This window comes from Macaca thibetana, chromosome 14, assembly GCF_024542745.1.
Source record: "Macaca thibetana thibetana isolate TM-01 chromosome 14, ASM2454274v1, whole genome shotgun sequence".
Lineage (NCBI taxonomy): Eukaryota > Metazoa > Chordata > Mammalia > Primates > Cercopithecidae > Macaca > Macaca thibetana.
In genome coordinates this window covers 123,687,199-123,715,066 of record NC_065591.1, presented here as the reverse complement: position 1 = coordinate 123,715,066, position 27,868 = coordinate 123,687,199, and the positions used below count along the sequence as shown (strand labels likewise).

The window sequence follows — 27,868 nt, the reverse complement described above, 5'->3', positions numbered from 1 at the left end:
TAGTCCTGCCTGCGCCCCAGTGACCAGGAACACCCATGCCTTGGTCTTAACAAAACTGAGAGGATAGGGTGGGATTGAGTTGCTTCCCTGCCATGACCTGCCATTATCCCCATGGTTGGTGGGATTGCAGTGGCAGGGAGTGTGATGCAGAGAAGGGCACAGGACTGGCAACCCAATGGCCCTTCTTGTCTCTCTCTGCCATGAACTAAGAAAGGAGTGTTTCATAGCTGCTAGCAACAGCTGGTGTATGCCAAAACTGTCTTAGTTGGCTTGTGTTGCCATAACAAAATACCACAGATGGGAAGGCTTAAACAACAGACATTTATTATCTCACAGTCCTGGAGGCTAGAAGTTCAAGATGCAGGTTTCTGCCCAGGCGGCTCTAATGAGGGCACACCTCGTGGCTTGTAGACAGCTGCTGTGTCCTCACATGGTTTCTGCTCTGAATTCTCATAGAGAAAGAGAGAGAGGGAGCTTTCGGGTGTCTCTTCTGATAAGGACACTAACTATATTGGATCAGGGCCCCACCTTTATGACCTAATTTAACCTTAATTACTTCCGTATAGGTGCCACCTCCAAATACAGACGTACTGGGAGTTATAGCATCAACATAGACATTTGGTAGCAGAGGGATGCAATTCAGCCCATAGCACAGGCAGACATTTACATTCCAATTCAGCCTTCACATCCCAATTCACTTAAACTTGCTGAGCCTTCCTTCCCTCATATGTGCTATCGGGATATTAACGCCTGCTTCAAAAGACTGGTGACAGGATTAAATAAGATTGTATACATTAAGAATCCCATAAATGCTATGTTAGATGTGTGGATTTGACCACAAACAAAAACCGTAGGTCTGAGTTTACAACCGTAGGATGATATTTTCTGACCTACGGACATGAGAGTGCCACTGTGAATTGTCAATAAGACAGTGTTCATCAAAGTGGCATGACTCACTGAATACTGTTGTGTTCCTACTGGTACCTGCCAACGTTTATTGTGACATGGCCCATGCTATCACCTCTTCCCTTCATATGCCTGCCAGAGTCACTGCTCAACTGGACTTCTTTTCTCTCCTCCAAAGTCCCCTGTGCCCTTCCTCTCCGGCATTCATGATCCCTATAACCCACCCTATCTCACTTCACCCTGTTGCACACACTTGCCTTCAGCATCCCTTCCTGAAGGAAGCCTTTCCTGACCTCTCTGACCAGGCCAGTCCCCCATTCTGCATCCACTCATTCTGTGCCTTTGACTGCTGCACTCACACAGGGCATTGTCTAGCATTCATTTAACAAACATGCATTTAGGACTTGTTACAAGCCAGGCACTGTTCTATGTGATCAGGAGACAGCAGTGACTCAACAGATAGGTTCCTTGTTTCTACAGACTTTATCTTCTAGTTGTAATTTTGTTTTTGTTTAATATTTCAAAATTTGTTTGTTTAAAGTATTTCTTCCTCTTCAGCCTGTAAGCTCCATGAACATAGGGGCCATACCTGGCTTAATCCCCAGGACCTTATACAAGGATCTACACACAGTAGCTCATCAGGAAAACTTTGTGGAACAAATGAATGTGTGAATGTATGTGGGGGTAGAAAGAATGTATTGGTCACAGCAACAATTTAGCTGTCAGGGATTAAAATGCCATGGCATAGAAGAAGGGGTATGTGTCTCACCCTATGCTGCTCACTGGCTGAATGGCTTTGGGAAGGTCAGTCTCAGTGGGTCTTTTTATATTTTTAATCAGTGAAGGCATTTTGGATAAGATGTTTGGTTTTTGTGGTCCCTACAAGGCACAATTCTCTGATCCTATGACTGTGTGGCAATAGTTTCAGCACAAGATCAGACAGATAGTGTCCGGTTGACCTGCTCTTTCTCCTGGCCAGGGATGCTCTTCCTAGTCCTCAATGCCCCCATAATTATGCCTAATTATTACCAACCATTTAGTGTGTACAGGGCGCTAGACTAAGTGCTTTTCCTTTTTTATCACCCTTAGTGACTCTATGAAGTAAGTACTATATTTATCCTGATTTAACACTTGAGGAAATTGTGAGGTTAGGCGGATAACTGAGAACACCCTGGCTCACCAGTGCTTGTGCTGGGATTTGAGCCGATGTCCCCCCAATCCCACGCCGGAGTGCTTCGCTCCTATTGCAGTCCAGCTCAAAGACCTGGCAACCCATCATGGACGTGGCGACTTTCCAAATGGAGCCTCATATCAGCTATTAGTTTGCTTGGACCCAAGTCCCACATCAAATTCTCCTTTCTTCTATCTACTTCTGAACCAATTCCTGTAAAGGACAATTTTTACATTTGCAACCCGTATACTCATACTTTCCCAACACACAGTCCCCATCTGCAGGCGTGCATTTGTATTTACTCTCACAGACAGTCAGTCTGTTTTCCGAGAGCCCTCTTTGACTCTGCCCCTGTGATCCCCTCACAGCGTGCCTCTCTCACACTACATCTTTTATATAGTCCATACCTACAAGCAAAGAGCAAAGGAAAATAGGATACAAGCAATTTTGAAAGAATGCAGAGGACAAAAACTGGAGACAATGGGTTGGTGAGTGGTTTGAAACCTGAAATGACTAGAAATGTGTGAGTGACCACATGGTAGGTGATCGTCCAAGATGAATCAGCTGTTGGCACTGATATGAAATCCTTCTTCTTCATCACGCCAGTTGCTTTCCCCACACAGAGCCACAAGGACAGAGTGGTCACCTAGGCAGAGCGCCAACTCACGGGCACATTTTAGACCACCCACTTCCCTTAGCCCCAGGCAACTGCAGGTGCTGGAAAAGTGGCCCGATATGGAGAGGAGGTCAACACTAGCAGCCACAGGGCTCCAGTCCTGACTCTGATACAGACAAACTGTGATGCTGTCTGTTCTTAAGTCATGCATAAAACATAAAAGCTGAGCAAGATGAACTCCCAGGTTACTTTCAGTTTTCTAAGTGTCAGTGCTGAATTTGGGAAACAATGGGAACAAAGGGCAAGGAACAGGTCTCCAAAAGCCATCAACCATAACCATGGGCAACCTTTGCAAAGCAGCTTGCTCCAACCATTGCAAAGCAGCTTGCTCCAAGCATTGGTTAGATTTACTGAGTGGGTGCAGCCATTGGAAGGCCCACAGGGAGCCCCTTGGCACCTTGAAACCTTGCCAGGCCTATGAACAGCAGGGGTGGCCAGGGTTCAGCTTGCTGACTACAGCTCTGTCCCTTGTGGAGGTCACTCACTTTCTCTCAGTTCGCCAACCCCCTTTGCTCCCTCTGGGCCCTGAGCAAGAAGCCCCATCCTCCCATCCTGTCCTTAGTGTGCAGAGAAGGAAGATTCTGGACTTGATTACATCCGGCACTGCAGAGAGTGCGACGTGCTTAATGAGGCATGTAAACGGCTGGATGACTGGAACTGGTAGGGGAAAGGGACAGAGAACGCAAACAAAGCCAAGCCAGAGGGGGGAGACTGCAGAGAGAAAAACAAATTTCTCACATTTTATCTGTGAAATTGCAGCAACACAAATCAGTTACATTAAGAGTTAAGTGGAGGGCACAGGGACAACTCACAGGAATCCTGTCATTGCGAGTGAAAAAGGCAAACGCTCCAGTTAAGGCAACATCTGTGCACAGAGTTTCCTCCTCAGGCCAAGCCTGAGCCCTCTGGGAGCGGCTGTGACTCCAGCCTGCCTCGGCGGCTCCTGGGAGCCATGAGGGCAGAATCTCTATTTTCTGTTGCTAGTGGCCATTCTTCTAGAATAAATATACATATCAGACTGGCTGAGCCGGACTTCCTTCAGCCAGAGCCTGCACCAGGCAGCGGCTCTCACCCTCTGCTTTCTGCTGACCTCCTTCTCATGGGAAACCACCCCACCGTGGGCAGAGCCCTCAGCGCTGCTGCCTTATCCCCCACTTCCCTCCTCTTCCTGCCTCCGTCTTCTTGTTCTGTATCAGGGCATCCTCACAACTACACCTATCCCCAGGCGGCTCCAACTGGGACATGGAGAAGGGGCACAAAGACTGAGCTTCTCTTCAGTGCGACCTCCATGCCGCATCCGTGCCTTTGCTTCCCTCCAACCACAGGCCTCTGGGAGGGAGAACTCATGTTGTATCCCCACTTTCTCAAACCTCTTTATGCCTCAGCTACCACGATCTGTCTCACTCTAACACCTGACCTCCTCTCGGTGTCAGACCCCGTCTCACCTCGCAATGCCCCACTTCTGGCTTCTGTGATGTAATTGGGTGGTGCCTGTCTTCTTACCTTCCTCAGTCTGTGTCTAGCTCCAACAGCCCCTGCCCTATCGGTCCTCCCAGAGGTCAGCCTATGGTGAGAGGGGAAGGGCTCTGCTGTACCTTCAAGCACCCAACGGTGAGGTATTTTTTGGCCTGCATCGGCCTTATTCTGGATGCCTTAAAAATGCAGATATGTGAGCCTTGCCCCAGAATCATTTAATCAAAATCTCTAGGGAAGGTCCTGAGAATGCACTTTTTAACAGACTCTCCCAGGGAATCTTATGCACACCGAAGATTGTTGGCCTCTGAACAACAGTCTGCTAATTCCTGAATTTGTGTCTTTAGTTCTTTCCTGAATTCTGAGCTACAAGCCACTCTCTCTCTCTGAATATCCCACAGGGGTCTCAAAGGCAGCCTTTCTGCCCTGGGAAGACTCCGTGTGTGCCTCACTCTTCCCTGCACACTCTCTAGAATCTCTGTGGTCATTTTTGACTTTCTCCTCTCCCTCACTCCTCACATCTGTTAGCCAACAAGTCCCACCAAATGGCCTTTCCTCTGACTTCTCCATCTCCATTATCACTCACACTGTGGCACGTGTCACACATGGACGATTGTGATATCCTCTCACTGGTTCTCTCGTCTTTCTTTGGCAATCCGACTCCTATTGGTTTGCCACAGCAGGGCCAAGTGACATTTCCAAAACTCAGAACGAACCTTGTCATTTCGATTGCCGAAAACTTCTGCCTCCCAGAACAGCTTGACGCTAAGGCTGTTCTCGCTGTGAGGTCAGCGTAGCCTTATAGCTTCAAGTGTCCCCAGCACTCCACCTGTGACCTTCCCTGCATCCACCAGGCTGGGCCCCTATGTCCCAGATCCCATTAGACATCATGCTGTTGCCACTCTCCATCCATCCATCCATCCATCCATCCATCCATCCATCCATCCATCCCTCCATCCCTCTATCCATTCGTCTAGTCAACAAATATTTGTTTAGTGTCTACTGTATGCCAGGAATTATACAAGGACTAAGGTACAAGGAGAAACAGAATTTCCGATCTTGCACAAACAAGTAAATAGGCAGTTACAATAAAATATAAGAACGGCCATGCTTGAGGAATAAAGAAGCTGCCGGCTATCAAGTGTCAGCCACACATGGCTTTAGACACCTAAGAAGCCTTTGAGATAGATACTGTTATTATTTTTCACTGGACAGAAGAAGAGCCTAGAGCTCAAGAACAAATGATGTTACTAAATTCCCCCAGGTAGGAGGGATTCCAGCATGGACGGAAGAGTCAAGGGACAACAGCAGGTTTTGTACCTAGGTCTGTCTGACTTGATCCCCTGTTTCTTTCAAACCCATATACTGTGTCTCCCAGTGTGCTGGAGGGTCCCAGAAGCAGGCTTGTGCCATCTTCTGTGTCTGAGGAGTGCGCACTTTCTGGCTCTGCTCAATGACGCCCCATATGTGAAGCATTTGTGAGCTCCACTGAAGAGTTAATCCCTCATCTTTTGGGCTCTCATAGTGGCTTACCCCTAGGCTTATATTTTGTTTGTATCTTTTTCTGCACTTAGAGGATGTAACACTACATCTTCCAGTGATTGTTGCCCAGTAACTGTTGAATTAATAAATATATCTTCCAGTCAGTGAGGGCATGGGTTATAGCCTCTATACAGTTTCATACCTTTCACTAACCAAAGAAAAGCCAAATACCCAAGAGAACTTGCAGTCCCCTCCCCTCAAGGAAGCCAAATCACTGGTTTTCTGACTTTCCCTTGCATTCCAGCCTCCTCTATGTTCCAAATCTAATTTGAAATTTAGGGTCCCCCCATCCCAGATCTCCTTTTTGAAGGAGGCTATACCACATATTCCAATTCTCTGTTTAGGAAGATGTTCATCACATGATATCTTCTTGCAGAGACATCAAAAGCTGTACATATTTGTCCATTTCCTGCTGATAACGTGTATGGTTTTTGTTTTTCAAATCCACAATTTAAATCCAGGTGGGAAGGGAATGAGTCAGAGAGAAACACCATTGCTTTTGGCTGATGACAGCAGCGTAATCATTTGTATTTTCCCCCAACCTGCAAAATGTCAACATATTAGAAAAAAACTGCAGACATTTCCCATTTCATTCTTGATGAGGTTCCTTGTCGTTGGCTCGTACCCCGCCCTCCTCGCTCTGAATCATTGACATCTGGCTATTAGCCTAAGCATTTAGAATTTAACACTGAGCGTTCAGGGTGTGCTGATGTCAGCACAGACACAGAGCTTATGGTTCAACATCGACTCAAGTCTTGTCTCTTTCAGGTTTGTGATGAGCTGACAGATTTGAATTAACTTCTGATATTAACTTCTTAAGCTTTTGTTTTTGTGGTAAGCACAAAACAGGGTGTGTTAAGGAGAACAGAACAAAGATGGTTGCCTCTTTATCAACTGGTCTTAGTTGTGCTGCAGAGCCTTGTTGGTTGATCTTACTTGTGAGACAATACAGTGCCACGTTTGCCGCTGTAATTAAACTCAATGGAGGAAAAGTTCCCTTTGAAGGGAAGTGGTGCGCCTTCATCAGCCAGCGCCTCTAAAAATAGCTTTATGTTTCACCAACAAGTGTAACACATACATCATCTAATTAGATTTCTTCGCTCCTCTTTTAATCACCAAGAACATCATTATCCTTTTGGTTCCTCATTAGGAAGGTCACGCAGTTCATAATCATACTTACAAAACCTATCCAAATTTCAGAACAAAACCATATCTTCTTAGACTTCAGATATTTCATTAATCTCACTGTTTGCTATCAACAAGCTCAACTTGCCTATGGGCTTTTTTTCTTTTCTTTTCTTTTTTAGTGTGATCACCCTACCATCTGCCATTTTAGTAGAATTTCAGCTATATAGTTTATGGTTGCTGGAGATCGATGTCATATTTTCATTACAATCATGGAAAAGAAAACCAGTGACACATTCCAATACCTTCATGGCTTGTTATAGACACTACATTTTTAAGCTTCAAAATCTCTCATGAGGCAAGATCTCAGCAGGAAGTTTCTATATTTTTTCTGAGAGCTCTGTGCTGAGTTTGGGTACTGTGATTGTCAACACCTCCCACTCAAGAGGGTGTTGAGCTACCCCTGAATGCAGCAGTAAAACCTTTGTGCCAGGATGGCCAGGCTTGAAGTTCCCAGTTCTTAGGTGGTAGGTGTGGTTTTATTCTGTTTTAAGCCTTCAACCAAATTTTCTTCTTAAAAATCTAATGTTTAGGCCACTAGATTTTCGGCGTGGTGGCTCACGCCTGTAATTCCAGCATTTTGGGAGGCTGAGGCGAGTGGGTCACTTGAGGCTAGCAGTTCAAGAACAGCCTTGGCAACATGGTGAAACCCCATCTCTACAAAAATACAAAAATTAGCCAGACGTGGTGGTGCGTGCCCATAATCCCAGCTACTTGGGAGGCTGAGGCAGCAGAATCACTTGAACCTGAAAGGCAGAGGTTGCAGTGAGCCGAGATCACACTCTCTAAAAAACAAACAAATAAACAAACAAAAAAATCTAATGTTCAGTATTTTATTAGGTTGATACAAAAGCATCACGTTTTTTGCCATTAAAAGTAATGGCAAAATCCATGATGACTTTTGCACAAACCTAACAATTTACCAAGATAAGTAGCTTCTCAAAAGCAGAATTTTTATTTGTTCATTTTGTTGTTGTTGTTGTTGTTGTTATGTGTCTTACCCCTACTGAGCTTCCCTTGTAGCCACATGGACCTGCTGTGGCCATAATGGCCACACAAATGGATCCCTTTGCCGTTTCTGAAACTTGTCTCTTAACCATATTTGGTCTCTAACTATTCTTTCTGTATTCTGAAGGAAATCTTATTTGTCTGTATACCTGTCCCCAGAGTATTTTGTTGTTGTCACTGTGTTGTCACTCACAGTTTATTTTGTGGCTTGGCATCTTCATTTCAGCTTGTATTTTTAAAGATGCTTAACTTCAGGCATGAAGAAGCCATTAATTTTTAACCTTAAAAAGGGTGAAGGAGGAGGTGCTGGAATAATGGTAAAGGGCATAATTACATGTTCTCACTTTCCATTTATCCCTGAAAATATTTAATTAAGCCTGATATTTGTAGCAGCCATTCTAGTTCAATTGAATCATTGTTAACCATAAATAGAGAAAGAGTCCTTAAATGTGGCATTTGCCCACAGAAAGTACTGGGCTGCTGAATACACTTCCTCAGAATAGCTGGCATTCGTTAGGAAGCTTTTACCTGTGGTTAGCAGCCACTTCAGGCCTTTCCAGAAGGGACAAGGTCACCCAGTTACGAGGCGGAGCCAAGGTTGCTTTCAGCTGGTGTTGGAGAGTAACCTTTGAGAACCTAGTACTCCAGAACACCTCTTTCTTTAAAAGCAGAACCCCCACACAAGATGCTGTTTCATGGATTAGCAATTCTTGCCTTAATTCCAGCTCGCCTAATATTTCATCATCCTTTACTCTGTACTTGATGATTGCAGACACCATCTTAACTTATTCTGAGAGCGACCCTGCAAGGGTAGATAGAACTACCCCTTCCACATTTTATACATAAAAGAAACTGTTTCAGAGAAGTCGGCTGTCTTGTCCAAAGTCTTCCTGCTGGTGGGTAGCAGAGCCAGAATTCAAATTCAGTTCTGACTCTTAAAATCAATCCTCTTAAGACTATCCAACAGGCAGGATGTTCCTGAGATGAAAGGGATTTAGGGTTATTTGTTCCAAATGGCTTTCTTCCCAGAATCTGTGATGGTTTAAAAAAAAAAAATTTTGTCTGTTTATTTGTTTATTTATTTAGTCAAGGACGGAGGATACGCTAGCTCCTCCTAAAGTTTGTGCTTTTTGAAGGTAGAGACTGTGTCTGTCTTTCTTTCTGAAAGCAGAGCCTAGTGCATGGCAGGGATCAATTCATGTATGTCGAATGAAAGACTGCAACTTTTCCAAGGCTGGCTTGGGGCCCGTCTCCATTGCGGGATGGACACATTACCCTTTGACCTAGCCAGGAAGCTTGGCTGTGGCTGGCTCCCAGTGCCCTGCTCAATGCCCCACATCCTCCACAGCCCTCACAGCCAGTGATCTCTCTCAGCTGCAAACACTCCAACCTTAAGCTATCTCACCTCTTTACTCACTCCCCTACCAATACCTCACCCCAGGTTCAACATATTTTGGAACGATCTAAACAAGCTAGTATTCATCTCCACTAAGAAAGGGAAAGGGAAGGTGTGTGAGCCGTGTTCCAACAGCAGTTACCATGATCACATGACTACTTTGTACCAGGCACTGTACTGATTACATTCATCCTTCAACCAATCCTGCAAACTCAGCGTCATCACGCCTATTTTCAGTGAGAAAACAAAGTATCTTGCCTAAGATCACAGAGCTGGCAACCCACAGGGTCAGAATTTAAACCCGAATTGGTCCAACTCCGATGCTGCCAGAGCGCGATGAGCGACCTTACCCCGGGGGAGCATAGAGAACCGTTCCTGAGGTCCCTAGGGATGTTTTCTCAGTGATGCTTCCAGTAAGTCTGCCCCTTCGCCTTTCTTCCAAACCCCTGGGCTTTCATCCGGGTGTATTTTAGCATCAGTTTTCTGGAATAGAACATGCCATTAAAAATCTGCCTCTCAGCCGGGCTCAGTGGCTCATGCTTGTAATCCCAGCACTTTGGGAGGCCGAGGTGGGCGGATCACGAGGTCAGGAGATCGAGACCATCCTGGCTAACACGGTGAAACCCCGTCTCTACTAAAAATACAAAAAATCAGCCAGGTGTGGCGGCGGGCACCTGTAGTCCCAGCTACTCGGGCGGTTGAGGCAGGAGAATGGCTTGAACATGGGAGGTGGAGCTTGCAGTGAGCCAGGATCGAGCCACTGCACTCCAGCCCGGGCGGCAGAGTGAGACTCCGTCTCAAAAAAAAAAAAAAAAAAAAAAGAAAAAAAAAAAAAAATCTGCCTCTCATTTCCAAACCTGGGATTCTAGGTTTTAGAGAAGAATCACCTTTCTTCCAATTTTTACCAATAAATGAATAAATACAAACATTTGGGTTTCTGATCCTGTGTACTGAAATTCAAAATTATATCGTCTTGGGTACCAAGTACCTGGAGAAGTCCATGCAGCTGTTACCGGCTAAGGCCAAACTCTAGGAAAACTGTACTCAACCTGACTCTGAAGCCCTGTGTGCAAGCTTCAGTGCTACCACTGCTGAGCTCAGCCTGAAGAGTTCCTTCAGAACCGCGTCCTCCCCTGTCACACAGGTGGCTCTGTAGCTTTGCTGAGCTAACATTTACAACAGCCTCATGGTAACCCGTGGGAACAAATGTGAGCCCCGAGGCCATGGGACCACACCAAATTACTTGAATTGCAGCAACCCATCACTTTTATATTAAGGCAGAAAAGCATTTGGCCAAGTTAGGTGAGCAACTGTAGCATACAGAAGCCTGGTGGGAGAGAACTAACCCAGAAACTTTCTTTTCCTCATTTCCAGTTACACAGGGCTACTGCAAAGATGCAATTAAAGAATGAGTTCATTGCCCATGGCTTTTGTCTCACACTCTTCCAGTCCAGAGAGTGGTACATAGATGTACCCGCTCCAAACACAGCTGGAGAGCCCTCCGGCAGAGCCCTCGCCGCATTGGCATTTGGCCCAGATGACAGGTCTCCAGTGTGCCCAGGATCTGTAGGAGGAAAGTGATGCTAGCTTCACTCTGTATCATAGTGGATTAAATTCATTCTCTGGCCACAATAGCCCAGCCGTTTCTCATACACCAATTGACCAAAGGCACTTAGGCAATAAATTGCTACGGCATTTGATATGACAAAGCAGGTGCTCATCACACCTGCTGAAGAATAAAACTCCCTGAAGCCACATAGAAAATGGGGCTGCAAAAGGGAAACTTTAGGGTCTAGAGTGTTTGGTGCCCTCTTGCAGTCTCAGGGGAGATGGAATTCTGAAGTGCAGAAGGCATATGTTGATGGTTTTCTTTCAACTGAAGAAGGCTGTCTGGCTACTCACCAACTATCTCTCCTAACACCTGGATGCAGAATTTCCATTCATGTAATAACTCAGAGAGCTAATAGAAGAAGGACCTCACAGGTCATCAAACCCCATCTCTTCTCAATTTGCAATGTGAGAAGCAAAGCCCGGAGAGGGACCGTCACTCAGCTAGGGTTCAGCACATTCACACAGAGACACTGCATTCCCCGTCCATTGTTTCTCTCACACCATGATATTGTGGTCCCTGGAAAACCTGCACAAATGGTCATTTTCTACAGAGAGGAAGTAGACTTGTAACAATTATGGGCATAGATTCTGAGGACAGTGACTTGGTTCTAATACAGCTCACGGTGTATAAGTTGTGTGGCCATAGGTAAGATGTCTAACTGCTCTGTTCCCAGCTTTCCTATTTGTAAAGTGGGAATGACAGTAGCACATAGCTCATAGGGTTGGTGTGATGATTAAATGACTGATTGTATGTTTAGCATCTAGAATCATGCTTGCCACATGGAGAGCACAGTGTGAATGTATGTTGTCATCATGGCCCTAAGCAGGCTGAGCAGCCTACATATCTGCTAAGTCCCCCTTGCATTTCCACTCTTGGGAACACTCAACAGAAGCTGAATATGGCTGTAAACCTCCACCCAGTAAGCACCAAGCATCCGATGGCAACTGCTGCTCACCACCAGAAACACTCACTTCCCTTTGCTATTCTGCCTCCTTCTCTCTCTGAGCCCCACTCTTCCATGCTCTTCTTTCTGTGTGTATTGCCCCACTCTTCTTTGCTTTAGTTATATTCAACCTTGTGCTGATGGCATGGTATCCACAGGAATGTTTCAGTTCACTGGTAGAACTTGGAGAGAATGATTCCTACACTCAAGACTTCTATCTGTCTACAGTGGAGCATATCAGGGCTTCAATTGTTTCTTAAGTTCAAAATAATAAATTAGACAAAGACATATATATGTATATACATATACACATACATAACTAGTCTAGTACATACGCCATATATGTCATGAAAATACTTTTAAAGAAAATATAAACAAAAAGATAATTTTAAAGAAACATACATGCTTTATGAATCTGCCCATATGTTTCTTTAAAAGTATCTTTATGTACATATTTTTATTTAAAAATGTAAACAAACTTATTTAAAAATCTAAATCACTCATCTTTTGCAAAGACAATATGCAGAGAATTACCTTGAGCTTCAACCTGAGCATTTCTAGCTGAGTGCATTCTGCAGGCCAGTAGGATTTCTCGGGATGTGTGCCAGGATTGCTGGAGGCCCCACAGTCAGGCTACTTTCCATCAATATCTATGGAGCCTCCTCTGGGACATTAACATGTCGCTAGAACCTGGATCCCGCCCTTTTTTGTGAATATTCTCTGACAAAAATGCAGGGTAATATGAGTCAGACTTCAAGCTATCAAGCAAATATGACTTTTAGTGCATAAAAGCGTGTATATTTTAAGTAGAAATAAAAGGTATTCGTGTTAAGATTAGTGGAGAGGAACAGTTGTATATTCATTCCTGAAGTGAGAGACCTGAATTTCCCAAAGTAAAATCTTCCCATCAGTCCCTCCTGGGCGAGGCATGGATCCTCACCATAAGGTTGACAGACAAGCCAAATGAACTGGTCCTGTCTAAAGAGGTTCTGCTGCACCTCCGCTTATTTCCAGCCGGCCAATTTGCTTCTCAAAGAAGCTGTGAAGTCCTGGCTTGAGGTGGTAGAAGAGGTGTCCTGTCTCCTTTGGATCTCCTTTGCTTCTTCACCAGTTTTATAGAAATGACTCTCAATGGCTTTAATCCCTTGGTAATAATAGATTTTGCTTTTTCTGGGATACACTTACTGCTGGCTCCTGGTCTTACGTACCACCCTATGCACTTGCTGATAAAGGTGATGGAGGAACGCCTGGGCCAAGTTTGATACACCTGCCTTTGCAGCAGGCTGGGATAATACCAATTCATGTGATTTGTCTTCTTGAGCCATGGAAGATGAGAGGAGAAGAATAGCACTCATGAGACTGGGGACTTATTTCCCAGTGGACCTTGAATGATTTAGTGGGGATACAGGAAAGGGCCAGAGAGAGAGAGAAGGTAGAAAAAAAATCAAGGGAGAGCCCCTTGGGTGGACTCTTCAGGAGCAATCTGTTTTGGGCGTGTTGATCTGCTTCAAGGCCTTTGGCGAGGCAGCACTGTCTGCTGGGACAAGCCTAATTCCAGTCTTTAAAACCCGTGGGGATGATTTTTCTTCCTTCCTCAGCTGCTGCAGGAGGAGCCTCCACAACACCTAGGTTGCATGCATTGAGGTTGACGAGTCTGCTACATCAACACTTGGACTTATGTCTCCATCCCTCTCCCCTTCCTACCCCACCACCTGCTCCTTGTCTCTCTGGCCCTGTGCCCCCCGACTCATTGTCTGTACTGGACACTCTCCAAGTATAGCACACATTTAGAGGCACTGCTTAGAAAACAGCCAGCAGGTCTGCCTTTCCATGTGTTGCCCTAACCTTTGGGCCCACGGACCTCAATGACTAGCCTGAGCTTCACCTATTTACTTTTTAAGCATAGTCTTTCGGAGCAGGCTGCACTGGTCAAGGCATCCCATTAGCTTGCCCCTTCGAGTTCCTAAATACTCCCAATGGGCATTTTCCTTTGTCTAGACTTGGAATGGTCAGCGGAAGGGTGGAAGGTGGGAAGCATGTATGTGTATTTGCTTGTCAGGGAAGAACTATGGTGTCCTTGGATGTATGCTAATGGTTCTGTCTCTCTCTCTTCTACACAGGGCCTGGAGCAGTCATTGATGGTGTAAACTCGGCCTCCAGAGCACTGGCTTGTCTCTGGCTATCAGGGACCCTCTTAGCCCACTTCTTCATCAAGTTTTGATAAGAAATCCTAGGTCCTCTGAGCAACACCTGCTTCTCCATATCACAGACTTTAATCTACACTGCGGAGAGCAAACCAGCTTGGGCTTCTTTTTGTTGTTTGTTTTCTTCTGTTCTTCTTCTAGATTTGTTTTCTTCCTGTTTTTGTTCATTTGTTTGTTTGTTTGTTTGCTTTTATTTCCAGCTTGAATGAGTGGGGTTGGGGGCGGGGTGGGCAGGGTTCTACCACATGTAGGATAATCATTCATTGGTGTGTCCAAAAATGGGGTCTGCTCCTGCTACCTTGACCCTTCCCTTTCCTCTGCTTCTCTCCTCCTCGTCATCCCCACCAACATCCCCTGCCACACACACCAAAACGTAAGTTTCATTTGGGCAAAAATTGAGCCTCACAATAAACACCCTGAAGACACAACTTGACTCATAACATAGTGCACAGCAAGAGCTACATCCAAGTGTCCTATTATCTACGATTATTTTCCTAATGACAATGTACATATCCCCCCATCCATGTTAATTATTATCTAATTCCATTAGGGTTCACATCTTTTCTTTCTGGGACACTGTCCTACTATATCCATATCTATATATTTCAATACAGATGATTGTGCCATCTTCTGTAGCCCCTCTACCCTACTAATTTCTTCCACCATCTGCAGGGATTTGAAGTTTGGGGCTATGCTTGCAACCTAAAACTAATTTTTGCAAGTCAAGTGACCAAAAAAGGGGGAGGCATTTTGAAGATAGTACTTCTCTTTTAAAAAGAGAAGTTCAGCTCATAAAAGTGATTGATAGGTGGCTGATTTATTTAGGTTTTATCAAGCTGTCTATCAAAGTAATCATACAGTTACCCATCTACTCAAATGTCTGATTTATCTCACCATCCAATTACCTACCCACTTGTCTTCCTCTCTAGCAATCTATTTACTGTTTATCAATATATCAATGTAATTGTCTAACACTCCTTTCTATTTCTCTCCCTACTACTCACTATCAATTCATCCCCATATTAATCTCTAATCATATCGTATCTCTCCCACTGTATTCATGTATACACCATCAGCAGACATTAGCATCTTCAAAATTATCTATCAACTTCTGTGAAAGCCAGCGATCTCACAGGCTAACAACATAAAAAAGCAATACCCTGTGTTGTGGACTCTTTAAAATCTGGTATCCTATCCACCCAGAGGAGACACTAACAGATGGGCCGAGTAGCAAGCTGATGGTCAGTCACTCACTATTCCCGGGAGAGCCTGTTCTCTAAAACATCTTCTTGGGAAGCAGATCAGCCTAGAAAAGTCTTGATTCGCACTGTGGTTTTCCTTTTGCACTTGAAGGACAAAGGTGCCAGCCTTTATGCTTCTCTCAACCCTTCAAGAAAGTGCGTGTCAGGAACCTATGGCTGGCTTTCCTTCACAGCAAGAACATGAGAGAAAAAAACCACATGTGTCTCTGCAACGCAAAGTGAAGAGTCCACCCGCCTGAGTGGGATGACTGCGGCTGGAGTCTCCTTTCTGCTCCAGTTCTGGTTTAATCTGTTTGAAAACTATCCAGTAAAAAGCTGATGGAGGCCAATTACATGGCGGGTGTATTGACAACTCTGGTATTTGTTTCAGGAAGCTCTTCTATGCTGAGGGCACTTGAGCAACTGACTTAATTTTCAAGCACTTGATTAACACAACACTGCAAACAGAAGGGAGAAAGTGTCAGTGACACAGTTTCCTCGGATGCAGGCTGCTTCTCCAGTGGCTTTGGGGAAGAACTTCACCAGCTCTTCAGGTTCAAAGCAGACCCAGCATACAAACAAGAGCTGACCCACCTTTGCTGCCTTGTCTCCTGGGACAAGAAGGACTCATCCAGCAAGGTTGCCTGGGATTCCAAATAAAGGCATTGCAGACCGCACAGGTGTGCTGCAGGGACTGACCCCCAGAGAGGATGAGAATGCAGCATCAATCGCAGACCTGCCCTGCCTCAGTTGGAAAACCTTTTCAGGTCCTCAGTCTAAAAAATAAAAAATATGAGCACCATAGAATTCTGTGCCCTTAATGCTTAACTGGTCTTCTTCCTCCAGTATCAGTGCCCTCTTTGCTTTTGTCCATCAAGGCACATGAGTGTGACCTCTGCCATGGGGAAACATACACAGCGATAGCTATACATATATACATACATACATAGGCGATCTTGGCACACTAAATGCTAAGCACTGTCTTAAGAGGTAGAGCTGGTGTGAGTGAAATTAATGTTACATTTTCCAGCTGTAAACAGACATCTGCATTTCCTAGTGAGCTGCCAGGAGCCAGATTCGGGAACCATAAATGATGTGCCAGGAGTGGCGCATTGATTCCCAGTTCCAGGGATGATCATGAACAGGCACAAAATCAGAATTAAAGGTTGCACATAGATGTTTCAGATCTGTCACCACCTTCAGCATCTGGAGTTGAGTTGGTGTCAGATAGTGTATGAGAATCAAATGTGTCATCTGAGCATGCTACTGATAATAAATTTGTTACTTTGGAGTGGAATAAATGTGAAGGCTGTGAAGAGTGGAAAGTCTTGGAGAACATAGTACTTGAAATGGACAAGCTGGACCTATTCCTCACTCCAAGACTTGTTCTACAGGAAACGGTCCATGCTCTTTTGGCCAAGATCATCAGAACCTCTCAACCCAAAAAGGCTGGCTCCAGGGTCACTATGGAACCCTACTGTTCCCCCTCCCACAGGATACTAAGATGCCCCTCTAGTCGGTACCTATCCCAGCCACGTTTCAGAGGCAGAAAAATGCTACAGTCAATCCTCATCTGTCTGGGGTAAAGACAACAAAGTAAATACAACCCAAGGCAACTGGGGTACTCACTGAGAGTGAAAATGACTTCTTCACAACAGACATATTTCTGCTTCTGTGTTTTTGTGTTTCTTTAGTGGGGATGGCTTCATGGGACAGTGGCTGCCATCCATCATTTTGAAGCATATAGAACAACAAATGCTTACATAAGATAATATCCACACTTTTCCAACTTCACATATGGAGAGTACATGGAGAAGGCCTACAGGCTAGATTTGTTCAGGGTGCCAGTAGTGGGCATGGGGTGGGGGCAAGGCAGGACAAAACATACAAGTCTGAGCAAGTATATCTCTTGCAGGTTTTCCACATGAAAAGGAAGCCAAATGAGGCTTGTTAGGAGATTAGGTGAGAGGAATTAGCAATGTAGGAACTCTGAAACCCTTCCCCTTCCCAAAACAGAGTTCATATGCACTTCCACCAAAGTAATGCCAATGAAAGTGCTTGTGTTAAGGCTCCGGCCAAGCTTGTTTTTCAGTAGTTTAATGTCAAGTGCCTGATACAGTCAACTGCAAGTCTAAACAAGCGTGTTTAGTTTTTTCTCGTTCTTGCTTTAATTCGGGGAGGGGGGAGATGTAGAGAAGTGGTTGTGAAAACATACACAGGTTTTATGCAGAGTACTGCACATGACTGTTCTGCTGCAATTGTGCTCCACCGAACAGAAGAAAAGGTAAGGTTTTCTGTCACAAAGAGGCCCAAGCCTCTTTCTTCTTACATCCATGCCTCTTACTAGATGATACATTTCACAGATTGGGCAGTTTGTTCTCAAAACCTGGGTGAGAAGAATATTCTGGGACTCTAGCAACTTCAAAACTGAGGCTGGGTTTCAGGATCTGTTTCTGCATCAATTCACTCAATTTGCCTTCAACAAAGAGGAGTCAGCAAGTTCTATTTATGCTGAGAGAACCATCCCGTGAGAAAAGCAGAGAACCCCAAAGTGGGCAGGCAACCCCGACGAGAGCTTATCCCTGTGGCTGCATCAGGAGTGGCTGTACATTGAATATTCAAGTGTTGGTTGGCTGTCGCCAGCCCATAGTAGAAGGAGGGGAGGAGTGGCTTAAGATGAGGTAAGATCTGGTGGTGGGGCATCTTTCCTGAATTTCATACTGACTTTGATTTTGAGAAAGAAAAACTGGCTATGCATTACCTAAAACCAGCCCGAAATGAAACAGACCAATACACACACGAAAGCAAATGTTAATCCCTTTGGAATTAAGGGAAGCAGCATAAGGTTTTTCTTTTTGGAAAAATGCATTTATTTTCTTTCTCTCCAACAGCAAGAATCTTTTGTTTTCATTTTGCACATGACCTTATCCTGGAAACTCTCATACCCAATTGCCTCCCCTCCTATTATTCAGAGCTTCCCTGTCTTTTTACTTGAAGACAAATAAGTTTGAGCACTTGAGTAAAACTTCACAGGTATGTAGTAGGAAGGCAACATTTTCAAAAAGAGACCCTATGAGGAGAATGCCTAATGATCACCAAATGCAAACAAATAAAAATGCCAGTCTCATTTCCCACATTTCTTACTTAAGAGAAGTAAATGAAAGGAAGAAGAAATAGATTTGTAATTAAAGATGTGGCAACAAAGATAGAGCTGAGCTAGTTCAATTTAGCCTTCAGGTGCAGAATACTTAGAGTCCAAAGAAATGTTGAGTGGACTTCATTAGACGCAATTGTCTTTACCCTGAAAGTAGTCAGCTAAGCCTAATTTCCAGCATTTTGAAAGAGATTTCTTTTTGTTTCTTTCAATGGTGCCCTTTTTAAGGCACAGAGTTGCTCCACACCACTGGGTGGAGAAAGAAAGATTGCGAACCCTCGACCATCCTTTTGAGGCTACGTTCTACGTTATTTGGCAGATTTATAAAGCTATCAATAATAACAATGCTATATAATACAAACTGCCCTTGTGTTAGTTAAAGGGAGCATTTTTAATCATTCAGAAATTTTCGTGACATGTAAAGTGCAGTTGTGAGGAATGTGTGGGTGTACGAAAATGTATCTGTCAAGTTCAGAGTCCTTTAGATTTAAAAAAAAATTATGACTTATCAATGGTGCCGTTATAGCTGTGTCAGACAATGGGTGTGCCCATTCTCACAATTATCCTTCAAAAAAATCTATGTTCAAATGCTTTAAAAATTTATCACATGATACAAGAGTATGACTTTGTCAGCCTTCTAGAGTTCTTTTTTCTTTTATTTTCTTTCTTATCTTTTCCTTCAAAAAATCAATGAAGACTTGATTTCTGTCAATAATTGTATTAAGGGTGAATATACTACCTGAATTTTGTGCATGTTGCATTGTAGTTGTAACCTTTTCTAATTCAGGATGAATACGAGATGGTTGTGATTGTGCAGTGTATCAATAAAGTTCGAGAAATTTGTAACTTTTGGGGGGCTGTTTATTAGGACATCTCATTGATATCCAGGACGGGAAAAATATGAAGCGAGCCGTGCTTCTCCCTCATGTGTGTTTTTGGCCTTGAAGAGTAGACGCACTCAGAAAGCCTGGAGCTGCACCCCCTACCTCTCTCTCTTTCTCCTTCTCTCTCTCGCACACACTGTAGAAAGCAGCCTTAGCACTGTCCATATCACATTTGTATATCAAATATCTATGCTATTTACAAACAATATAAAATGTAGCTGCATCCTCAAAGTCTAAATTGTTTATTGGTGTAGGCTAAAACGAAAGCAGAAGAGAAGTGTCAGAAAAATAGGGGTGACCAGATACTGCCCAGTTTGGGCATTTGAGTCCCTAAGTTCCTGTTGCTTGATTTCTTGAAGTACACACCACGTTGACAAGGGTAAGTATGAGAAGACACAGGGTCGAGGATGTACATTGAGTCTTAAGTGTGTGCCATTAGATGAAGGTTTATGCATCTTAGGTTTTACTTGGATTAGGCTTCATTCAGCTGAGGCTTCTTGTGGACTAGCATGAGAAAGAACCCCAGAGGAGCGGCTGCTTTCCTCTGGTTGCAATTTCTAAAACACCTTACTCTTCCAATAAAATCCCACCTCCTCTTTCTCCATCACATATCCATCTGCTTTTCTAAAGAAATGAGTATTAACTTATTTTTACACCTCAGCTTCTCATTAGCCATTTGTATATCAATTAAGCCTTCCCAGTTCTGCCGTTAACTAGGTGTGAGATCTTAGACCGGTAAGTGACTTTCTAAGCCTTTGTTCTCTCATCTGTATCATTGGGGAATTTAATTACACCACTTAGTGTACACTGATTCAAAAATATTTGGCCACTATTTGGTTTATTTTGCAACTGCGAGATTTCTTAAGACTATCCTCAAATAAAGCTTAGGGACAATGACTGATTATGATTCAATAACTGAGTAGAAAGTGAATTAAAATTATTTCATTAATTTCACAGCACACGTAGCTTCTTTGGCAAAGTCCCTGAGCTAAAGTTATGAGTCTTATATTCTTGTTGGTTTCCTATATAGACAAGTGCTAATCTTTTCATGACTCAGTCTCCCCTACAGGGAATGGAACACAGTCTCCCCTACAGGGAACGGAACACAGTCTCCCCTACAGGGAATGGAACACAGATAAGTTGATAGACTAGACACATGTTCTTTGTAAATTGCAATGGCAAGTAAACGCTAGGCATCAGTAATTGGGAGTTTCCAATTTCCTCTGGCTCATTGTAAAATTATGATTCATCAAGAAAATGAAATTTCAGTTCCCTTAGCCATCTCAGTACCTTTAGTACTCCCTTTCTTGTTGCCTTTTTTCTTTCCTTTTCATCATCCTGTTCCTATTTGCACCTGACCCTTTCTTACTCCTGTTCATACCACAACATTTACCCATCCATCTGCTATCAGTCTCTCACTCCATTTAGCCACTCAGCTCCATCTATCATCCATGAACCAATTTATTCTCCCATCGGCTAACTACTCAACTATCCATTCACATATTATTTTCCCATTTATCTAAACCTTTTTCCATCTCTATACTCATGCACCTCCTTAAAGTGAGACTGTTTCTCTCTCATCTATTTATTTAGACCAGCTGTCAGTCCGTCCAACAGGCATGCTCCAGCTAGCCTTTAGCGGACCCATCTGTTTGCCAACCCACTTCAAGGTAATGAAAATCTTGGTTGTTATCTCTCTATTCCACAAGGGAAGCTTTATCTAGTGACTCGTAAGCATGGCAGCTAAATGATTGGATGCATTTTTATCTTTGCCCTATGAAAATCCTATATATACAGAAGCGCCTCTGGAGATATATTAAGGGCATTCCTCTCCCTATCAAGGTGTATTAAGTAGGAAGAGTGTGTGAAGTTGGGAGTGGAGTGGAAATACCCGGATGAGAAGGTGTAACACTAGGATTGTAGTCATGCAGTGAACATAACAAATAACTGAAGGAACAGACAGGAGGGACCTCAACTGGCAACTGACCTCCTTCTTTCCCCACAATTTAATTTGCTGTTGAATTAATTATTCACTTTGAGAAAAATTCATGGGGTGTGCTAGTTGAGGCCAAACCCTATGATCAGTTTTGAAAACCAAACGTCAAGTTAGAAGTGATGCTACCGTCTTTTAATATGTTCATCCAGTCACTGGGATATCTTATTTTTCTTTCCCTTATATTTCCCCATTTATTCATTATTCATGCATCACATTTAGTCAGGAACTCCCCTTGAGGAGTTCACATTTAAGATCTAAAAACTGCTGTATAAGAAGATAAATTACAGTAGAGTATGGCAAGTATTATGACAGAGATATGAGGAAATGACTGCAAAGTGCAGAGCAAATATTGTGAGATGATTAGGAGGCATTCTCACTTTCCCCCTTTTCTTCTGCAGGGATAAAACACTGGAATGTAAACAGCTAACAACAGCTAACATAAGCTGCAGACATGGTGCACAGATATATTACTACAAAAATTATTGGGTTACAGGATCATACACATTCAGCATTCAATAATTTATCAATGGAGTGAATAGCATTTGTTAAATGAATGAGTACCATGAAGGCAGTTAAAACTACAAGTGGCCAAAGGACCACACCGTGCAGTTGATGATAGGTTAACACAGACCTGCTGGAGAGGAGGAAGTGATACCTATAATGTCAAAGCTGACTGGGAAGCTGGTTATAAAGTCTCAGTCCCACATAAGATTACTATGCATATCACCTTTCACTAGATCTAACACCATGAGCCTTGCTGATGAGGGAAAGAGAAGCTCTGCCTGGGGACATGTGCTGCCACAAAGGCATGGAGGGGCAGGCAGAGCTTAAGTGTGGACTTGCTGAATAGACCCTCAAGACTAGGCTTCTCCAGAGAAGACTAACACTCTGTGATGTAGGATGAAATACCTGGATCATTTGCATGTCAGTGTCCCACAGTGTCTATTGTTTCAAAGATAAAAATAGTCATAGTTTTACCTCTCCACGAATTCCTCTCTCCAATATGACATACTGCCTTGCCTTTACTATGAGTTCTCCAACCAACTGGCTTGTTTCAGAAAACTTGACCTCGCGAATTACCTGTTATGTTGTCTTAGACCAATTTCTTACCTTTTCTGAACTTCAGTCTCATCTTTAATAAAACATTGGTAATAATACTCACCTCAGAAGAATAGCTGTGAGAATTATTCCACTACTAGATACAAATAAGTAAGGGTGTTTAGCATAGTCCCAGGATACAACAGTTACTTGCAAAGTAAACATTTGTGGTTCTTTTCTCCTGTTCTTCTCTCAGCCTTCTTTTATGTCATCACTTTCCTGAGTCTTTTGAAGATATAATTCAACTGTGCTTGCTTCGTTGAAAAAATTAAAAATTATAATTTATATGTAATTTCTTTGTTGAAGTTCAAAAAGGAGAAACACATTTCTGAGTCTTCGATTATTCAAGAACACAAGGTTGGAAAGTGGCATCAATAAAGTTTCTGGTAGAATTCCAAAGGAGTGTTGAAGCAAAAGAGTAGAACTAAATTTTTAATCTAAGAAATATATATCAGATAGCCAAGATATGACGGGTACTGAGGATTCAAATTGAGAGACAGAGTGTATATCTTCCAGAAAGTTCCAGCCTAGATTCCAAAGCACAGCACATGGTAGTTTTTAATCAAGGGCTTGAGGAGCCCAGTAGAAGCTACTTAACCCAGACAGGAGGGCTGAAGGTCTTCCAGAAAACGCGAGGTCTCAGCTGAGCCTTCAGGGAGCAGAAGGACCTAGCCAGGGAAAGGGAGGGGGAGAGGAGCAAGTGACTATGGACAGAGGGACATCCTCAAAGAGCACGTAGGGGCTCGAGAGAAGCACAGCATGGTAAGGAAACTGCAAGTGTAGATTACCCCATGATGGGTGCAGGCAGAGGTGCATGGCAGGAGACGAGGTCTAGACCCTAAAAACCTCTATGGGGAATGCTGATATACTGGGACTTGTCCTAAAAAAATAAGGAAGACATTGAAGGATTTAATAAAAAGAGCAGCTAAATTGTTCTTGCAATTTAGAAAGATCAGCCAGACAGCAACAGGGACTAACTGGGCATTGGTTGTACTGGCAAGGGGAAAACATGTGAGGAGTCATTTAAATCATTCAGGAGAGAAATGATAAGAAGGAATTAGAAAAAGCAGGCGAGTTGGGATGATTTTCTGGGGTAGCTTTGATGGGAGGGCCTGGAGGTATGGGGTGATGGAGCATGTAGAATATGGGGAATATACAGGGTTTCCAATTCAGCCAACTGGATGGAGATGGTACTATCCTCAAAACTTAAGAGAATGGTGAGGTTCCATCCAATTTTTGATATATCCAGTTTTAAGTATCTGTAGAACCTCCAGGTGGAGATGTTTAAGCACTATCAGCATTTTCCTAAGTCATCTAATTATATCCACTGCCATGCACAAGGGATGCCTGATTTCCTTTCTCTGCCTCCCACTTTAATTCCAGAGGAACTCTAGCTCCTTGGATCATCCATCTGCAATTCATTTATCGTCCTCCATTTCCTCTGTATCTTGATTTTGTCTTAAAAAGGTACTTTTTTTTTTTTAACTGCTTGTTGTGATAGAAGAGTAGAGAGCGGTTCTCTGATTAGGCGGTAAAGAAGTAACAGATGCTGTAAATGGGGAAAGGGGGAAACTGGCACAGCTGTCCCACTGCCTAGATGAAATTTAGCACTTTCCAGGCCTCACACAAAGGGCCAAGCCATTGTTCACTGGCTTCTGTGAGAATAGCTGACCACTGAGCGTGTTCAAATGAGGGTGGATTTTTCTCCCAATTTGCCTGTAATATTACAGTGATGCAAGTCCTCTTTGTATTTTCATCACATAGTTTGATGCTCACTTGCTTGCTAACAAATTCCAGAAAGGTTTTTAAGCTTTCAAACCTCATCAGAGAGCCTACCTCTGATTAAGAGTGATGCATTTCATTTGAATGACTTTAGGATTGAGATGTACATTAAGCTTGTTCCTTTTTTTTTTTTTTTCAATGATCCCAGAGAGGTTGTCCTAAAACTAGAGGAGACTGAATCTCAGCAGGAAGCCACAGTGTCTGACTGCATCCAGGTGGCCCTGTCAGCTCACATCCAGTACACAGACATGTGAATCAGGTCTATCTGTGTGTGTTGCTCAGGAAGCAAGAGAGCATGGTCTTTCAGGTCAGGGAGAACCAAGTTGAAATTCTGATTCTGCCATGTACTGACTGTGTTCCTATGAGCTTATGAAATAATCTCTTACAGCTTCAGTCAACTCATCCTCCAAGTAGAGCTGGGAAAGAACTACCCCATGACATTGCTATGAGGTGTATAAGAGAAAGAGTGATAGGAAAATCCCTGCACAGCTTCTTGCCTGTAGATGCTTGGCATGCAGTGGTAGACAATCAGTAACTTCTTTCCTTATCCTCTTCACAGTCTTCTGCTTCTTCCAAGCCACCCCACACCTACCACTTACAATTGGCGAGAAGGCATCGTGTAAGGGCTGGTTTCCATTAAATATCCCATTACCAGATTTATGGTTTGGATTCCATGAAATAAAACATGTAGGGTGCCCAGCTTCTAAATGCTTAATCATATCCAATTCCCTTTCCTCCTTTCTCTGCAGCCATTTGAGTATAAGCGTACGAGCTACAAATGCATAGAGGATGCCTGTAAGTTCTCTGTTGCTCAGACCCTGAAGGTGTACAGGTGCTTTCTGAGAAAGCACCTGTATACCTGAGAACATAGGCAGACTGGCTCTGCCCATGAAGCCTGTTTCTTTTGCTCTTGATCTTGTTTCCTGTGTGGTGGATTTGCAAGGACGGTTGCTCTGGTTACAAGACCAAACCACTTCAGTTTCCGTCTCTTTGTCACTAAAGGTCTCGGGGGAATCACCTTATTAGAGAAATAGTCACTGCATAGTTGAGTCAACTAGGACCATACAAGGACTCACTGGAGGTCCTCAGACACAAAGCCGCCAGTTCTCCTCTTGAGGCATGCAGAGGCTCAGTTTCAGTGCCGTGGCAGTGTGGACAGCCCCATTTGTGATTTCTCTCTGTTTCCTATTACCCACCTTGTGTGAGGTGGCCCCAGTGATGAGTCAGTCTGCTTGCTGGGAGGTTTCCACTTTGATGTAAATTTCTTGTTGAGTTCGTCTCAAAACTCCCCATTGTCCCTGCCTCGCTCTTTCCCGTTCTCACCTCTGTTCCGTGGGCAGCTTCAGCGCTTTTCAACCTACCCCATTCCTCCTCTTAATTATTTCTTACCTTAAGAAATTTGAAACTGCTAAGGAAGAGAAGGAGACAAGAAGTGAAAGGCGCCACACAGGTGACGAATTCTGCCTTGTGAAGACGAGTTTTGTTGTAGTGCACGGGGAGTCTGCAGGTGAATCTTTCGCTCTGCAGACCCGCTCCTGTTCCTGTATAGCAACCTCAGGACAATAGCGATACATGTGCAGGGAGCAGAGGCCCGTGAGGGAGCTGAGCAAGGACGGAAAGCTGTTAACATTTGTGCATTTGTGGAAATCATGTGAGAAGTTCAGGCTTTCCTGTGTCCTAATTCATATAATATTCAAAGCAATCTTGGGAACAATGTATTATCCCCACTGGAGCTCTGAGGGCTGCTGTTGAAGACAAGCAGGGTGGGGCTCCAAGGCAAATCCATCACATTTCCGACTACTGCCCTTTCCAGTTACACGCCGGGTTGTCTCTGTGCTTCGGGATTCACCCTGTGTTCCAAAACACACTGGGATTTCTTCAATGAACACAAGAGAAAGTCACTTCAGGCTCTTGCATGACTGCCTTGTTTGTGAGCTTCCAGAAAGCTCACAAAAGAGAGTTTCCATCTCTTGGAAAAAAGGAGGACAGGGGTTCCTATATCTTGAAAGAAAACAACATCAACTTTGTAGGCAATCTCCTGGCTGGATTCAAAGGCCAGATGCAGAAAATGATTGTGCTCTTCAGCACTGACCCTGTCCACCTTCCCACTGGGGAATGAACCACTGGGGGTATAGGCTCACCTGAGACTGACCTTAACCCATGGATGGGTCTCAGAGCCTCAGGGAAGCAACAGACAAAAGAATCTTGCAGTCCTAAAGAGAACTGAGGAGATAAGAGAATTAATTTTAGACTCAAAGTTCACAATGGAGTATCATATGAGTAAGAAGAAATCTTTGCTTTTTTTTTTTTTTTTTTTTTTTTTTTTAGTTGGGACAAACAACAGAGGCTGACAAAAATCACAGCCTGGGAAGAGAGATTAAGGACTGTAAAATATTGACTCGATTCAGTTAAATATGACTCCACTTATATGGATTATAAATATAAACATGTCTACTTAAAATCGTCTACCCACCCATCTCTTTATCTGTCTACCTTTCCATCTGTCTCATTTTTCCTGTCACCCTCCACGACAATAAGCACAATAAAAGGAGGTAGTTTGTATGTCTGCTATTTTCTCAATATCTACAACAGTGCTTGGCACAGGATGGGCATCAGTGTCCACGGAGTAAACGAGTCCATGGCTTTTGAACTGAGGAACGACATAATCAAAATGGTCATTTGAGCTGAGGCCTTGTAGAGATGTACTGGATAGAGCAGAAGTGGGAAGCCAGCCCCAGTGGGCAGAGAAGGGGAGGCGGGGGAGCTATGTGTGGTCCGTGTTTGTGGTCATGAGCATCTGATGCAGGAGGTGGCCAAGGCTGAGAGGGATCATACAGGTATGAAAGATACTGAGAAGGGAGGATCGACGGTATTTGCCTACTTATTTTGTCTGAAAGGAAGTGTCCTGAGTAGAGCAAGTCATTTCTTTTAATCATGCTTTTGTTTGTTTGTTTCCTCTGGAATAGTGATACTAACCTTACATTTTTATAACTAGTCGTGTTTGTAAGAAGCTTGGGTTTCACCGCTCATATTTTTCAGGCAAAGCACCTGTGACACAGAGGCCAATGCCTCACCCTAGTCTGACACCTAGTTAGAGGCAGATGAGAGCTGCCGTCCGCGTTCCCTGGCTACTCATGTATTCCTGGTCACCTTTCGTCTCCTGACCAGCGTCTGTTCCCAAGCAAGAATCTCTGTCTTGCACCCTCCCTCCTCCTCTGGGGTAGTTAAGTTCCCACTTCATCAGTGTACATTTCATCTTCCCCAGCAAGTCCTGTGACCCCAAAAGGGAAACCTGACCTAGTTCCCACCAATTTACACTGCACCCTTGTACCTCACCTAAGAAAGACTACACAGGGCCAAGCATGGTGGCTCATACCTGTAATCTCAGCACTTTGGGAGGCCAAGGTGGGGGATCACTTGAGGTCAGGAGTTCAAGACCAGCCTGGACAACATGGCGAAACCCTGTCTCTACTAAAAATACAAAAACTAGCCAGGACTACAGTGGTGCGCACCTGTAGTCCCAGCTACTCAGGAGGCTGAGGCTGGAGAATCACTTGAACCTAGGAGGCGGAGGTTGCAGTGAGCTGAGATTGCACT

General features: G+C 43.8%; 1 protein-coding gene and 1 pseudogene across 7 annotated transcripts in view; both read left to right on the top strand.

Moving 5' to 3' along the window:
- Window positions 1-19,357, top strand: part of OPCML (opioid binding protein/cell adhesion molecule like) — a 1,153,441-nt gene extending 1,134,084 nt beyond the window's left edge. For all 7 annotated transcript variants that reach the window (XM_050755994.1, XM_050755993.1, XM_050755998.1 and 4 more), the window contains one exon: window positions 14,033-19,357. In XM_050755994.1, coding sequence (XP_050611951.1) covers window positions 14,033-14,133 — 101 coding nt within the window. In that variant the 3' untranslated portion in view covers window positions 14,134-19,357. The remainder of the gene's footprint in view (window positions 1-14,032) is intronic.
- Window positions 1-27,868, top strand: part of LOC126934984 (60S ribosomal protein L37-like) — an 843,215-nt pseudogene that overhangs the window by 127,799 nt on the left and 687,548 nt on the right.